Source organism: Amia ocellicauda, chromosome 15, assembly GCF_036373705.1.
Source record: "Amia ocellicauda isolate fAmiCal2 chromosome 15, fAmiCal2.hap1, whole genome shotgun sequence".
Lineage (NCBI taxonomy): Eukaryota > Metazoa > Chordata > Actinopteri > Amiiformes > Amiidae > Amia > Amia ocellicauda.
Window position 1 is genome coordinate 22,801,254 of NC_089864.1, and position 15,301 is coordinate 22,816,554.

Consider the following 15,301-nt stretch of genomic DNA (forward strand, 5'->3'; position numbering starts at 1 on the left):
CTTGTTAAATTTGCAGATGATACTAAAATAGGTGGCTCAGCAGATACAATCTCGGCAGCACAGGCTGTTCAAAGGGACTTAGATGATATTCAGTTGTGGGCCGACACCTGGCAGATGAAATTCAATGTGGACAATGTAGACCTAGGAGTCTATGTGGACTCCTCACTTTCTCCAACCAAACAATGTGGGGAAGCCATAAAAAAGGCAAACAGGATGCTAGGTTATATTGTCAAAAGTGTAGAATTGAGAACAAGGGCAGTAATGTTCAGACGGTACAATGCACTAGTTAGAGCTCATCTGGATACTGTGTACAGTTCTGGGCTCCACACTTCAAGAAAGATATCGCTGCTCTAGAGGCAGTTCAGAGGAGAGCAACCCGACTTATTCCAGGTCTGAAGGGAATGTCCTACTGAGAGACTGAACTGAACCTTTTCACCCTGGAACAGAGGAGACTACGTGGGGACTTGATCCAAGTCTTCATGATCATGAAAGGCATCAACCACATCAAACCAGAGGAGCTTTTCCAGATCAGCAGGGACACACGGACCCGGGGACACAAATGGAAATTGGCCTTCAAGGCATTCAAGACAGAAAACGGGAGACACTTCTTCACACAGAGAGTTGTCACAATCTGAACAAACTCCCCAGTGATGTGGCTGAAGCTGAAAATTTGGGAACATTTAAAAACATACTGGATTGTCACTGTCCAAATATTTATGGACCTAATTGTGTGTGTAATCCTTGTAAGTTTGCATCTGAATATAAACTTGATTAGCTTCAAGTTTTTATTTTTTATGATTTAAGGAAGTGAATCACTAGAAGGCAGCTGCAGGGCCATTGTGAACAGTTTTGTTACAGCTTTTTAAGTTAAGGCTACTTGTATTCATACAAACAACATCTTATAGGTCAGATCCTGACTGCCGTTTCTGCTGACTTACCTGTCTGTCACTGTGTCTTGCGTGTACACTTGTGCTTGTGTGTATCCTGTTTGGGTTCTTTGGGGAAACGGTGATCTAATGAACTTCCTGGCACTGGCAGTCCAAGCACCAGATAAGATGGTGAGGTTAGTTGGCCTGAGAATTTCCTGAATTCCTCTCCCTCCCCCTTTCCTCCCTAGGAGTCTTGCTTTTTAGAAGTGAAATTATTGTAGGTACCTCAATAAGTTATTTCGAATATGTAGCATATTACTTTAAAACCATTAAGTCCATGTAATTGATATAAACTGAAATAAAATACTTTAAAATAATATTCAATAGGTCTATTTCTTCAGTTGCACATTCTTAACAAGAGTTAAGGTTTTAAAGTTTGAATCCTCTAATATGAAACCATGTAGGCCTGTGCAGTATATGTTGCACTGTACTGAGATGCTTGTCAGTGATGTATCTTTGGACCAGAGAACTATCAATATTCGGTTAATGTAGAACAGTGGGATCTTGATCTAAATCCAACAATAAAGATCGATTTTGATCACTTCTGAAGTCTGGCTCAGATCAGTATCATTTTCTTTTTCCATCTTGTTTTTCCTTGCAATTTATGGAACAACCAAGGTTTTTGGAACCAAAATGTGTTCTGATTTATGCTTCCGTCGCTTATCTCATTTTAAATCTGTTCTTCACTTTGGTTCATTTCCTGTTTATAGTAGAGAGATCCGAATCAAAATCCTAATGCCAACAACATAAAACTAATTACCTTTTCATATATTTCCGACTGAAATGAATATTTTTTTTCCATTAAACGAGAATACTACAGACAGACAGGAATTCTGCCTCTCTAGTGCGTCTTGGATGGTGGTGACCTTTTCGAGTGCCAGCAAGGGAGAGCATTGTTTGTGTGCGTTTCCTGTTTGGGTATTTGTCTGGGTCTTCTAAAACAAATCGCAGGGTTTTTATGTGGTTCATTTAAGTTTAATGTTCTTTGTCTTTATCTTTTTCTTTTACAGATTTTATGATGGTTGAAGGTGGCAGCAACAGCTGAAAAGGAGAGAGAGAGAGAGAGAGAGAAGGCCATTGGCACCCCTGCAGGTGGGGGCAGGGGGCGGCTTGAACTCTGGCCATGGGGGATGGTGGCGGCACAGGGTCCGGAGATAGGGTGAACCAGTCCCACGTGCTCTTTGACCGCTTTGTCCAGGCCACCACTTGTAAGGGGACGTTGAAGGCCTTTCAGGAACTGTGTGACTTTCTGGAGCTGAAGCCCAGTGACTACCGTGTCTTCTACCACAAACTCAAATCCAAGCTCAACTACTGGAAAGCCAAGGCGCTATGGGCCAAGCTAGACAAGAGAGCCAGCCACAAGGACTACAAGAAGGGTCGGGCCTGTGCCAATTCAAAGGTACATGTTTACACACTTACTGATATTTCTCTTAACATACACTTAAACAGGACCTCTCTCATGTTTTCTCTAAAATCAGTCTTGTAGTGCATTTGAGATCCAGTTGAAGACAATTTGGGAGTTGCCACCTCTAGGCTGACTGTTTTTGTTTTATTCTGCAGTGTTTGATCATCGGTGCTGGGCCCTGTGGTCTCCGGACTGCCATCGAGCTCAGTTTCCTTGGAGCGAAAGTCGTTCTCCTGGAGAAAAGGGATGCCTTCTCAAGGAATAACGTCCTCCACTTATGGCCCTTCACTATTCAGGACCTCCGTGGGTTGGGGGCCAAGAAGTTCTATGGGAAGTTCTGTGCGGGTTCGATCGACCACATCAGTGAGTAGACCACCGCACTGGCTTAGTTGCAGAAGAAATTGAAGAAATGTGAATCTGGGAATGTCTTTTAAAAACCGCCATCCTGTGAAATCTAGAGCTAAAGATTGGCTGGATGTTGCTGGGCTGTCTGTAGCATGACGTGACATTGCTCTCTCTCTGTGTCCCTAGGCATTCGGCAGCTCCAGCTCATGCTCCTAAAAGTGGCACTGATCCTGGGCATCGAGATCCACGTCAATGTCGAATTCAGGGGCCTCATCGAGCCGCCCGAAGACCAAGAAAATGAAAGTAAGTCGTCTTTATTCTAGCCCGTGACCTGCTCATGACTGGAAGACTTACCGGCAGATGTTCCATGACTCGCCTTATGTGGCGTTTTGTGAATTTATTTGTTTGCGTCTGGCCAGTTGAAGCATTACAGGGTGTGATCAGGATGTTGGACTCTCTCCTTGTTTATATTTACTGGTAAAAATATCTAGAAAATCGATGCAGTGGATCCTGAAGGCAGGTCCTTTGTTTGTTGGGGCATGTGCATAGTCTTCTGAACCTATGACCTGTAGCCTAATAAACAGTGATTAAATATAAAATATTCATATTACATTATGTTGGCATTCAGAAGCTGTTTTGGAACAGTCTGATAATTAAATTTAAATCACAGATTCAAAGTAGGTATGTTATTTTGTTTATGTATATAGTTTAATGTGATGTATTGTAACAACTGTAAGTCACCCTGGATAAGGGCGTATGCGAAGAAAATATAATAGTCTTGATTTACCCTTAAAATGTATACCATGTAAAGTGGAGTGTACTTAATGTTATAATGAAAGATTTACTTTTTTGCTTTCCTTTTTTAGGAATTGGCTGGAGGGCAGAGGTTCACCCCAAAACACACCCTGTCTCGGAGCTGGAGTTTGATGTCATCATTGGAGCCGATGGGAGAAGAAACACACTGTCAGGTACAAACAAACCACATGAAAAATAATGATGTGGAGTCGGCCACAAAATGTCGAGTTGTTTGTAGAAACCAGGTTTTATAAAGGCATTGTGGTACTATTTTGCTCTGTGCATTTGGCAGTGTATATACTAGTGCAGCGATGGTCAACCCTGGTCCTGGAGAGCCATTGTGCCTTCTGGGTTATTGTTGTATCCTATTCATTAACTGCTTAATTGAGCCAACTGTGCGCTTAATTAGTCCCAATTACTATGTGTTAATGGTATCCAATGATTGATTATTTAGAGATTGGTACAACCTGTAGGATTGTGGCTCTCTAGGAACAGGGTTGGCCCCCCTGCATGAGTACATCTTTTTAGAGTGGACTCGTGTGTATTCAGGCTGTATATTCATGTTGCTGATTTTCAGCAAACGTTAATGTTCCACGAGCAGCCATATCGGTGTCCGGTTTCCTTTCGTTATTGCTTGAAAATGTAAAATGGGGAAGTTGTTTCTCTCTCCTACCTGGTTAACAATTGAAGCTCAAAGTCTACCAGTTCCTAATCTAAGGAGGAAGAATCAGTGTTTTTATTGCCTTAAACTGCATAGTGTCATATTCTGTGCAGTGACTGTGAAACTAGAAATGTTTAGGGCATAAATTTAAACATTAATACATTTTCAACATCTTGAGGGCCAAACATTGTTGTGGATTATACTGAATCTGAAAAAGTACCAAACAACATATTTTAAATAATGGCCCTAATATGAGCTCTTGCAGTATCTCTTTCCATAAGAATAAATGGGGCTCGTAACAATATTAGAATGAATGCCTCTCCTAGTTTTATTGCAGATAGTTCAGTGGCTTTTGTTTCACAGCCTCTCTCTCTCTCCATCTGTGCAGGTTTCCGTAGAAAGGAGTTTCGTGGGAAGCTGGCAATCGCCATTACAGCCAACTTCATCAACCGCAACACCACGGCCGAGGCCAAGGTGGAGGAGATCAGCGGCGTGGCGTTCATCTTCAATCAGAAGTTCTTCCAGGATCTACGGGAAGCCACAGGTCAGCTGAGGGGGTTTATCAGTTAATAGTATCCTGTAGTTGCACACTCCAGGTTCACGAGAATATGGGAACAGAACCTTCTCCTTCACTGACATGGGATTACAACACTGCAGGAGGGTGAAGGCAGAAGACGAGCGTCACCATGTTTTATTTGTGCCGCAGTGACACTTAGGTCTAGACCAAATAGAAAAAGCGTTGACCTACATGTGAATCTTTCATTTGTTGCTTTATGCCTCGGTTCCACTGGCTTAAGCATCCGTGTCGTGACATGCCCCGGCCTGGACGCGTCAGTCTTCAGACGTGTCCCAGAGCTTTTTTTTGCAAAACCAGGCTGTTGTGAAGTCCATCCTTCTGATGGAGGAGCAGCGACTGTGGGTTTGGTTTGTGTTTCGTTTTAAAAACCGAGACAGGAAACACTACGAGCCATACAGCCTGACGTGGAGAGGACTTTTGTGTCTGTTTTCTTCTTTGGGCTTTACATGATTGTAAACAGCGTAATAAATGCACGTTTCTGTTCAGAGATATTAGGAAGAGCTAAACGTGTATACACAACATTATATTCAGACAAGCATGTTCCCATAAGAATACGTTTCCATGCGCAACAATAATTCTAAATGGCAAATGTGTATTGCTATTATTATCATCATCATTTGTGATAGTATATATGTATTTTAAACGGCACAGCGTGACTCCCTTAATTTATTACTCTTACTACAGATTTGTAACTGCAAACAATACTATTTGCCGTATTATTTATAATTTACTTATCAGACGTCCTTAACCAGGGCAAGTTACAGTTGAAACAAAATACACACGTTTAACGATTAATTATCCAGCTACAATATATTAGCTTTAATTTAACTAAAGTGTGCGCGTCTCAGTCATGGCGTTTATAGACGCATTTATTAAACCAGTTCTTATGTTTTAGAGGGAAACCCAGATCTGCTGTATTTATTTATTCATTAATTTATCTTGTAAATTCATCACGTTAACTGAATTGTGTTCGCCTTCACACTGACTGTCTCTGCGGATTGTCCTGCACACATTCACACAACACAGCCTGAACACCGGCCAGCTGTTCATACAATATTAATAATATTGGCTGCTACCATCCGATTTATTATCCTTCAGTTTATTTTAACTAGTCAGGCACTGCACCGGTCCTGTGAAATCCAAGTGTTTAATGCACTCGGATATGAACTGTAAGCAGTAAAACATTTAATTGTTTCTGTACGTGGATTTCACTCCATGCTGTTAATAAAACTGCAATATTTTTGTGATTGCACACGGCACTTGAGATTATATCTTCTGACACAATGTATCTGATCTCTTCCCTGTGTCTCAAGTCAAGCGCACACCTCCAATTCTGAAAGTGAATCATGTCCTCAGTGGGGACGGACGCTTACGGACACGTCCAGCACCAGCAAGTTAACTGGCCACAAAACACGGACGCGTCCGGAAACACCCGTTTAAGCGTCCGCACGCGTCCGCCAGTGGAAACGGGGCATTATATGCACAGCTTTGGCTGAAATTGACATGATACTGTGAATGTTTGTTTTGTTCAATTATGAAATGTCATTTCTCTCCACACCCATCTTCCTTCTATTGTGGACCAGCTGAATCAGCGTCCATCGTGCAAAACCATGGAGGTGGGCGGAATAACAAATCGGTTTCTGTTGATTCCTAGGAGTTGACCTGGAAAATATAGTTTACTACAAGGACGACACGCACTATTTCGTCATGACTGCCAAAAAACAAAGCCTGCTGGAGAAGGGAGTCATACTGCATGTGAGTGATCAAAGTGCTGGGCGTTATACAAGGTAGAGAAGTTTGGGTCACACATTCAGAGCAATGAATGGAACAAGCAAAACTGCTCAAGAATGATGTAGCTAGAGATTAAATACTGTCCATCATGACATGCTAAGAGTTTCACACCATTTCAAACCTATTTTCTGCACTTTAGTTTTAAAAATATATCTACCAAATTATATCTAGCTCATATAGAACCATTTACTATCATGCAGTTATAGATTTTTAATAAATAAATCGAATGGAACTTGTTTTACAAATATTTAGTATGTAGTAGATTGGACCAGGGAAAGGGAATTAGTGCCTCATAACTAGTTATTGCCTTAATTCCACTACTTTAACATCTTTTGCCAGTTCTTCAGGTGTTGATTTTAAAGAGCTATAAAACTTAATGGATCACAGCCCTCCACGAGTGAGAATCCCCCTCCTGTCTTAAAACTTTGTACTTTTTATGTTAAATTTCTTAAATGTCTAAATGGAAATTACTATCCCCAGAAATCCGAATGCCGATGGCTAGGTATTGTAAGGGGTCAGTGTATCAAATTGAAAGGGCAGCCTCAGCATTTTAAAGTGCTCTTTAATTACTCTGATGAGCTGCTGGAGCTCACAGACAGTGAGGTTGCAAAACAGACTGGCTTTGTAGACTCCAGGGTTTGCATGCTGTGCCACAGTCCTTTTCAGTCGGTGCCAGAATGTGTGATTCCTAATGAGCATTCCAAACCCAGAAGGGTGAGCGATCCTGCTGGAAAAATTCCTGGGCCCAGTGCTTAGCCTCCTTAATTTATGACAAAATGATTGACAGCTGAAGAGGCAAAATCAACAATTGACCGTAACGTAACGGAGACCATCCTGCGCTGAATCTTCTTTAAGCAGTGCTCTGTTGGTTGTTAGATTTCTTGTTCTGGTAGATTTTGCTGCAACAGTTATAGATTTCTTTTAGACGGCTATGAATTTTCAGAGCAGCCAAAAGCACAGGTAGTGAACATCAAAACCAAGCTACAATGTCATTCTGAACAAACCTAAGTGTGTAGGACTGTGTAGAACATGTATAACCTCAGTGCAGTCTGTGTGCAGCAAGGGTTGCATGTCCTTTAAATGTTTGTCTATACAGCAGAGATTAGTAGTTTTCTCCTGAGGCAGTGAAACTCCTTCTCTCAAGGTACAGTTGGCACACTGGCATTGTGAAGATTAGAGCCTATTTTCATTCAAGATAAAACGCCCTCTAATAGAAATACAAACGTTCTAAATCGCACGCCTTCCATTACAGTCACCTGACGAATCACTTGAAAAGAATGCCTTTTTCAAACGCCCTTTAAATAGAAACACGCCTTTTAATAAAGGTGCTATAAACCTGTTTTTGTTTTTTCAGCTTTTTCTTAAGGTTACCATGTAGACATTTAATGATGAGATAAATTGTAAAATAAACTATAAACAGTTTAATCATGAACCTGACGTTGTTTAAGAATCTCTTGATATTAGAATATAAAGATATTGGCTTGGTCACACTTGCTTTTGGAAGTTCAGTGATTCTGAGGTAGAAACCAAAGAAAGTGTCTAGTGATCTTTTCCAAGTCAAGGTTAATGCACTGGTCTAGTCTGCAATGTGAGTCAGGATAAGCACAATCAACACATAGTTCCCACCCACAGGACTACGCCGACACGGAGCTCCTGTTGTCTCGGACGAACGTGGACCAGGAGGCCCTGCTGAACTACGCCCGTGAAGCTGCCGACTTCTCCACCAACCACCAGCTTCCCAAGCTGGATTTCGCCATCAACCACTACGGCCAGCCCGACGTTGCCATGTTCGACTTCACCTGCATGTACGCCTCGGAGAACGCGGCCCTGGTGCGCGAGAGGAACAGCCACCGGTTGCTGGTGGCCCTGGTGGGGGACAGTCTGCTGGAGGTTAGTGCACTTCAACAGCCGATTGTGTGTGTCTCTGTGTTAAAGTAGTTTAGAACCCCAGTCCAGTCTTAATGAATTAATGGAGAGATGTTTGTCAGGTGACATAACAGGATATATATAGAATCTATGTGGTCACGTAAGTTCAGCAGAGATGTAAAGTGCTCTTCTCACGGGCTCCTGTTATCCCAGAGTGTTTCAGATCTTGTTTGTTTTCCACAGCCCTTCTGGCCGATGGGCACTGGAATCGCACGGGGCTTCTTGGCTGCCATGGATTCGGCCTGGATGGTGCGCAGCTGGGCGCAGGGTGGCTCGTCTCTGGATGTGTTGGCTGAGCGGTAAGGAGAGCCTTCCTTTGAGTCGTGGGTCCACTTTGAAAGATGAACTGAGATGTGTTTTTGGCACATTGAACTGCTACAAGGGGAAAACGCTAATCTCAAGCCTTCCACTTTCATTTTAGGGATTTCCCCTTTTCAAAGTGACTTAACGGCAATACAGTTATGAATGAATAGTAGGACTAATACGGACGAGAAAAGCAGTCCTGTGCAGGATATTAGATGAATTACAAATAACACAAAAACAAACTGATGTGAGAATGCTGGTTAAAGTTCAGGAATACCCTTGAAGTCAAGTCTATATGAGTTCTATTTCTCTCTTTATCTTGAATTGTTAACCTTTAAACAGATGTGATCTCATTGGAGTAACAATGTGTTAGTTGAGCAAGGTTCAAAGGAAATGACAAACATAACATAAAAATATAAAATGACTATACTAACTGTGCATCAGCTAATTCACCTTTGCCACAGTGATCTCCTGCCTGGAGAGATGCAAGCATTACAGTATTTCTGTTTCTAAACTGTAGTGACACAACTAAGTAATGGTTTGGTGAGGTGTGGCAGCCCTAGGTCTGGGAGATCAATGGGCATGGCTTTTGTAGTGAAATGTCATTATAGATGCACATGTTCGTATGCATCTCATTCTATTCTTCTGCAGTTTAACGACACGTTTCTGTATCATATTTTTTATTTTACATTTGCTTTTAATGGGTCTTCCACACCTGGCCACTTAAACAGACTACAGTTTTGACTGCAACCTAAATTGAAAGGATATATATTATTCAGGATACCACCATGAAACTGTTGCTTACTCACAACTTCAGTGTAGAAAAATTAGGATGAAAGCAATTCTGAGCCAAACAGGACTATAAAGTAACCGTGCTTTTTCAAGTCTGGGCATGTTGGAAAGGTTCATTGAGTCATAGTCAGGATGGGACATAATGCGCTGTCTTTTACCGCAGGGAAAGCATCTACCGCCTGCTTCCTCAGACCACCCCAGAGAACGTCAGTAAGAACTTCAGCCAGTACAGTGTTGACCCGTCTACGCGCTATCCCAACATCGGCCTCCACGCTCTGAGGCCCAACCAGGTACCTGTGGGTTCTCTCTCTTCACCCATCTTTTTTGTCATGTAGTACTGTGAGCAAACCCAGAATACAGTGAGGTATCTGTGATATGACCGCTATTCCTGAAGCATGTAGTGTACTGAAATAAATTAAAATCAAGGCTGTTGTCTGTGGGGGTTTTGTTTTTGCATCTGATAAAGGTACTGTTAATTTAGTAAAGGCATGTTTATAGACAGTTTTTTTTTTTTTCTGAAATAGGTGCTTGGCATCCACCAAATAAAAATCTCCAAAATGTATTTTAAGTAACTGATCTGTCTGTAAAGTAGCCTTGTCGTGCGCTTCCTGATTTTTTTTTATTTTTTATTTTTTTCTCACTCGTGTGTGAAGGTGCGACACCTGATCAACACCGGCGACTCCAGAGATCTGCGTGTTGAGATGGAGAATGTTGTCAATTCCCAAACCCCCCGACTCATGAGAACCGGTGAGCTGAACGGCAGTGTGGTGTTTTCAATCTGACATGCTATACTCATGAAAATGGCATGTGTCCTTCCTTTTACATTAGTTTTTTGGTAGAGTATATCAAACATGCAAAAAGTACATTTTCATTCTCCCACAAAGAGATTAATACAAATGTATAATGCAAGATTTTAGAATCTTAAGACTTTTATATTAATTTCCTGTTTTCTCCATATGATATCATGTGGCCAGTACATGGATGTCTTTTTAGTTTTAATAATATATTGTTCTTGTCCTAGAAAATGGTCAACTTCCAAATCTTTTACAAGGTAAATGTAGAAATGCAGAAAGAGTGCACGCTATAACTCCTTTTTAATCTGACTGCAGAGCGCATTTCAGTTTCTCAAGAACACCCTTGAGTTTAACGCAGATTACTGGGAGTAATTAACTTGACTCGCTCAAGAAATATATAAGCTGACCACTAATTCCTTAGCTGCTGCGATGTTTAGGAGTGACTCTTAAAATCCTTTTTGCTTATTTTTTTTTATTTACTACACTGCTGTTTCATGCATACTAATTACCATCAGAAAAAGGCAACTAAGTAATGTTCTGCTTAAGACCTTTTGTATGCCGTTTTTTGGAAATTGATAATGCAACGCTAATTTCATCCCACCAATGCTTTCTTTTAAGACCTGAAAAAGTTTCATACTTAAATCACTTGTTTAATGTAGTGTCCCAGGCCTAGATGTGCAGCTTGCCACATTTCATGTCATTGTTTGCAGCTTGAACTTCCTTGGTCCTTCAGGTAACTAGCATGGGAGGGAGATGGAAATTATTGACATGGCTGTGTCCTTACAGTGCTGCGTTTCAATCGGTGTTTTCAGAATCCATCGCTCGATCCAGCAAGCTACTGAACTGGTGCCAGCGGCAGACTGAGGGCTACAGGAACGTGAATGTCACCGACCTCACCATGTCCTGGAAAAGTGGGCTGGCGTTGTGTGCCATCATCCACCGGTACCGGCCAGACCTCATGTGAGTACAGCGCCACACTGGGTCCCAGTCTGAACAGGACGGAAGAGGTGTTCACTCCACACTGTGCACCTGGGTGATGGAAATCCTAAATGGAAAGAGTTACATGATAAGGAAAATGTGGACTTCACTTTCTAGTCAGTTTTGAAATTCAAAATGGTAACAGACTCCAGGTGCTGACAATACATTGAAAAGGAGTGAAAATATTTGGTTTATAATTTGCAGTACAAAATAATGATACCCCAACACTACAACATCTTAACTGTGAAATATTGTCCTCTAGCAAAGTGTCGAGCTTCTCATGAATCCAAATCGCTTCTTTGAGGTCAGCAGTCATGGTTTCTTTGGGTTTAATGAATTGGATGCTCAATTTGATTGTAATTGAGTAAAGGGGTTACGTTTGCGCTCTGTGGATTCAAATTGATCATCTTCCTTGTTCATTTGAATACAAGCCCCGGTGTTTCAAAATAAGTTGCACTTATTTGTCTGATAGCTTTTATGATCCAGCCTCATTTTCAGTCGAGTTCTGAATTTGCAAAGATGTCTGTTACTCATCTTGGGGCTTTCCCTTTCAAATGTAAATGGATACCCAAGTGCTGTAGCTTCTCATTGTAGACATCTCTTTGTCATGCAGTACCCACACAAAGAAGTTAGTCGCTGAAAGATTAATATTGTAGTAGAGGCTCCCTTGTGACTTGACCAATAAATGCCTCTACTTTGGCCCTTGCTAGTTCATCATGCTGCACAAAGATTGAGTTAGTCGTACACCGGCTTGCTGGGTAACATGTAGCATACATAAAAGCATTAGAAAGCAGGATTTCAGTATTGTTCCCAGGTGTGTATTTTGGAGCACTAAAGTTCTTTGGTCTTGCTTATTAGGGGAATTGGAAAGACATGACCAGTTAGGTAAGACTCCGGTTCTCTTCCTGTTTCAGTGAAAGACTGGAAAAGCAAGAACACTATCGTATAGTTGATGTACAATACTGGCATAATGTGGAAAATTCAATCAAATACCAATGGGATGGTAGGATTCCAGCTTTTTTCCCACCTGATTTTGAAAGTAAGAGAAGGTAATTTCTTCCACTGGAAACCTCTGGGGTGTGCAGTAGACTCTAGGTCTGGAACAAAAGGAATATTGGAGATGTATGCTAGGAAAACATTGGTCATTCTCTCCATTACATCGCATGTTCAATTGTTGTGATACCTGGCCTTCCCTCTCTGTCTGGACTCAGTAATTACAGCTCCCTGGAAGAGCACAATCTGGAGAAGAACAACCAGCTGGCCTTTGACGTAGCGGAGCGGGAGTTCGGGATCTCGCCCATCATGACCGGAAAGGAGATGTCCTCAGTGGGAGAGCCGGACAAGCTCTCTATGGTTGTCTACCTCACCCAGTTCTATGAGATGTTCAAGGACATAGTGCCCCCTGGTGGTGAGTGCCACTGCTGCATTAAAACTGATCTTGGGATCTGAATGAGGAACAACAGATTTTCTATGATTTATGTTCTAGAAGGCTATACTGATATGGTCTCATTGTGTGGGGATAAGCTGTGGTACATCTTGTTCTTGTTGAATTTCAGAGAACCATAATTTGAGTCCTGAAGACAAGGCCAACCTTATCTCCAGCACCAAGTCTCCCATCTCCTTCCTGAGCAAGCTGGGCCAGAGCATCTCACGCAAGCGCAATCCAAAGGTACACCCCGGCCCTCTTGTGAAGTATCCTGGGCTCTATCCTTTCCTGTGGAGGTGCAAATTCTTTATTTCATGATTGATCTTTGATTCATGATTTTAGGCCACGAAGGAGAAGGATGTCGATGGGGTCGGCAAGAGGAGAAAAACCAGCCAGTCTGAGGATGTAAGTAATTTTTATTTGACTTGTCATACTAAGATGGGGTATTTCCTAATCTAGTAGTGTTCAACCAGAATTCAGTATTTTCTGTCCTTTCTGCATTCTCCGCTCAGTGTTGTAGAATTGGTTAAATCAGAAATGCATCCTAAGTGGTTGCAGGAGCGAATTGATTTATTGATTGCAGTCTTGAAAAACCTAGGCATCAGCATGCATTTTAAGGGGAAAGCAACACCTGTGTCAGAGACTGCAGTCACGTGACCGAGTGTCCTGTTTCAGGAGGACGCTCCCCGTAGCCATCGAGACGAACGGCCCCCGCTAGGCGGTGCCCTGACCGAGAGGAGGATTGACCCCCCTGGGGGAAACCACACGAAAGTGCGGTCCATGGCCACCCAGTTGCTGGCCAAGTTTGAAGAGAACGCTCCATCCCAGTCCTCGGGGCTAAAGAGACAGGTATGGTAGGGGACCGGGCAGGGAAAAGTGGTATGGTTAAAAAAAAAAAATGGTAGCCTAATGTTTGTACTGTTGATGTTCTTAAAACACATTGGTTTGTGGGTATTTTGTATCGTAACTGGGATTTTCGAGCTGCTTGGCGATTGAGAGTGGGTTTGGATCCACACCAGTGGGCGCAACACAGAGATGCATATCTGCTCAGCAACCGAGCAGCCTGAATAGGGGAACTTGTATTAATATGGACTGCGGGGTCAAGTGACCACAAACGAACCGTTGTCCATTGTAAATAAATAAATGGAAGGAAGTCTTATTTGTAAGGATTGTAAGAGAAGTTTGTGGATGCTTAACAATGGGATTTCAGAGTAATCGATGCAGATGCTGAGCCTGTTCCTTTAAGGCAGTTTGAGTGAATTCCAGACCTAAAGATTTTATCTGTGACCGACAGCATGAATATTAAACTCTTGGAAGCGGGACAAGAACACTCTAAAACAGGAAATGTATTTTCTTAGAACCCCGTTTTTTATTAGTGCTTATTCTACGTCGGGCATTTAGTAAACAATTTAATTCAACTGTTGACAACCGTTGTCCAAGATGCTTATTAGAAACCACTCATTCACCAAATTTTAATGAACAAACAAAAACCCTGCCTACCCTGAGTATTTGGATCAAGAAATGCCATTATGAAAGAGGGGCAGCAGGCACTGTGAGTGGTCCACAGGGTTTAGTTGCATTTTATTAGTTCATACCCCACTGTGAAACTTCCCTTCTCTGCATGAGGTTGGCTTGTGAACTCTCTATGCTATTTAAATAACATTGCACCAGCTAATTTGTTGAGAGAAATGTGCAGCTAATCACAATTTCAAGATCAGGGAGTTCAGACCCCCTCTCTCAAACTGTCATCTCTTGTCATGCTCAAGGTGGTGTTTGGCCAGAGATTTAGACTCTTCTAATAGCACATGTCCACTTTTGGCTGCTTCCACTCTGTGCTTCCTCAAGCTGGAGCAAATAAGACCTGCGTTTTTGAGTTGGAGAGTTGGAGGATATCCAGTAATAACCAGAAGCCTTGACTGGGCACGGATTCTTCTTTGGGCTTTCCAACAGAGCTGTGAAACGAGATCTTAATGAAAGAAAGATCTGCGCTCAAACACCAACTATTCTGTTAAGCAGACATTGGCGTTATATTGTTTTGCACCATTGTGTCCGTATTACGGGGGTATTTGAGGACTCCGCTTTTGAGACCAGCTTAAAGAGGCCTTTCTCTTTTTACCCAGCATGCACACCATTAATACTTTAGTTTTTTGAAAAAGCATTGTCCTCTTGCCACATAAATTGCTATTTGTCTTCTATACTGCTAAATCTGCAACCATTCATGAGTCCTGTCATTTTTTTTTTTTTTTTTCCTTTTCCCTAATTTGTTTTGGTTCCTCATCCTTCTCGTCCCCTCCTGTGTCGGGGTTGGCTGTTGACTTGCACTGTTGGGTGTCCACTTTCTGTTCTCTCTGGCCGCTGCTCTCGCACCCCTCTGCCCACACACAGCGGCCTCCCCTGCCCTACCAGGAGCGCCAGCTAAGCCAACCCTCTGTCCGACAGAAAGAGCAGGTCCTCCTCGCGCCCGTCCCGCACTGGAGACAGGTAATGAGCGCACACTCCACCCTGTGGGGTCTGAGTCATTCTCCACACCTGGGAGCAACACTTCCATAGCTAGTAACACAGCTTTGCAAGATTTGGGA

General features: G+C 42.3%; 1 protein-coding gene across 12 annotated transcripts in view; it reads left to right on the forward strand.

The window, feature by feature from the left end:
* The window catches only part of mical3a (microtubule associated monooxygenase, calponin and LIM domain containing 3a), a 106,838-nt gene that overhangs the window by 49,261 nt on the left and 42,276 nt on the right, over window positions 1-15,301 (forward strand). For 9 of the 12 annotated variants that reach the window (XM_066724126.1, XM_066724134.1, XM_066724135.1 and 6 more), the window contains 17 exons: window positions 1,940-2,328; window positions 2,490-2,697; window positions 2,866-2,982; window positions 3,546-3,647; window positions 4,524-4,679; window positions 6,367-6,467; window positions 8,136-8,393; window positions 8,613-8,728; window positions 9,688-9,814; window positions 10,178-10,271; window positions 10,546-10,575; window positions 11,131-11,278; window positions 12,508-12,704; window positions 12,853-12,965; window positions 13,065-13,127; window positions 13,398-13,571; window positions 15,108-15,203. In XM_066724126.1, coding sequence (XP_066580223.1) covers window positions 2,053-2,328; window positions 2,490-2,697; window positions 2,866-2,982; window positions 3,546-3,647; window positions 4,524-4,679; window positions 6,367-6,467; window positions 8,136-8,393; window positions 8,613-8,728; window positions 9,688-9,814; window positions 10,178-10,271; window positions 10,546-10,575; window positions 11,131-11,278; window positions 12,508-12,704; window positions 12,853-12,965; window positions 13,065-13,127; window positions 13,398-13,571; window positions 15,108-15,203 — 2,376 coding nt within the window. In that variant the 5' untranslated portion in view covers window positions 1,940-2,052. The remainder of the gene's footprint in view (window positions 1-1,939; window positions 2,329-2,489; window positions 2,698-2,865; window positions 2,983-3,545; window positions 3,648-4,523; window positions 4,680-6,366; window positions 6,468-8,135; window positions 8,394-8,612; window positions 8,729-9,687; window positions 9,815-10,177; window positions 10,272-10,545; window positions 10,576-11,130; window positions 11,279-12,507; window positions 12,705-12,852; window positions 12,966-13,064; window positions 13,128-13,397; window positions 13,572-15,107; window positions 15,204-15,301) is intronic. The other 3 variants (XM_066724137.1, XM_066724133.1, XM_066724138.1) reach the window with 3 other exon arrangements.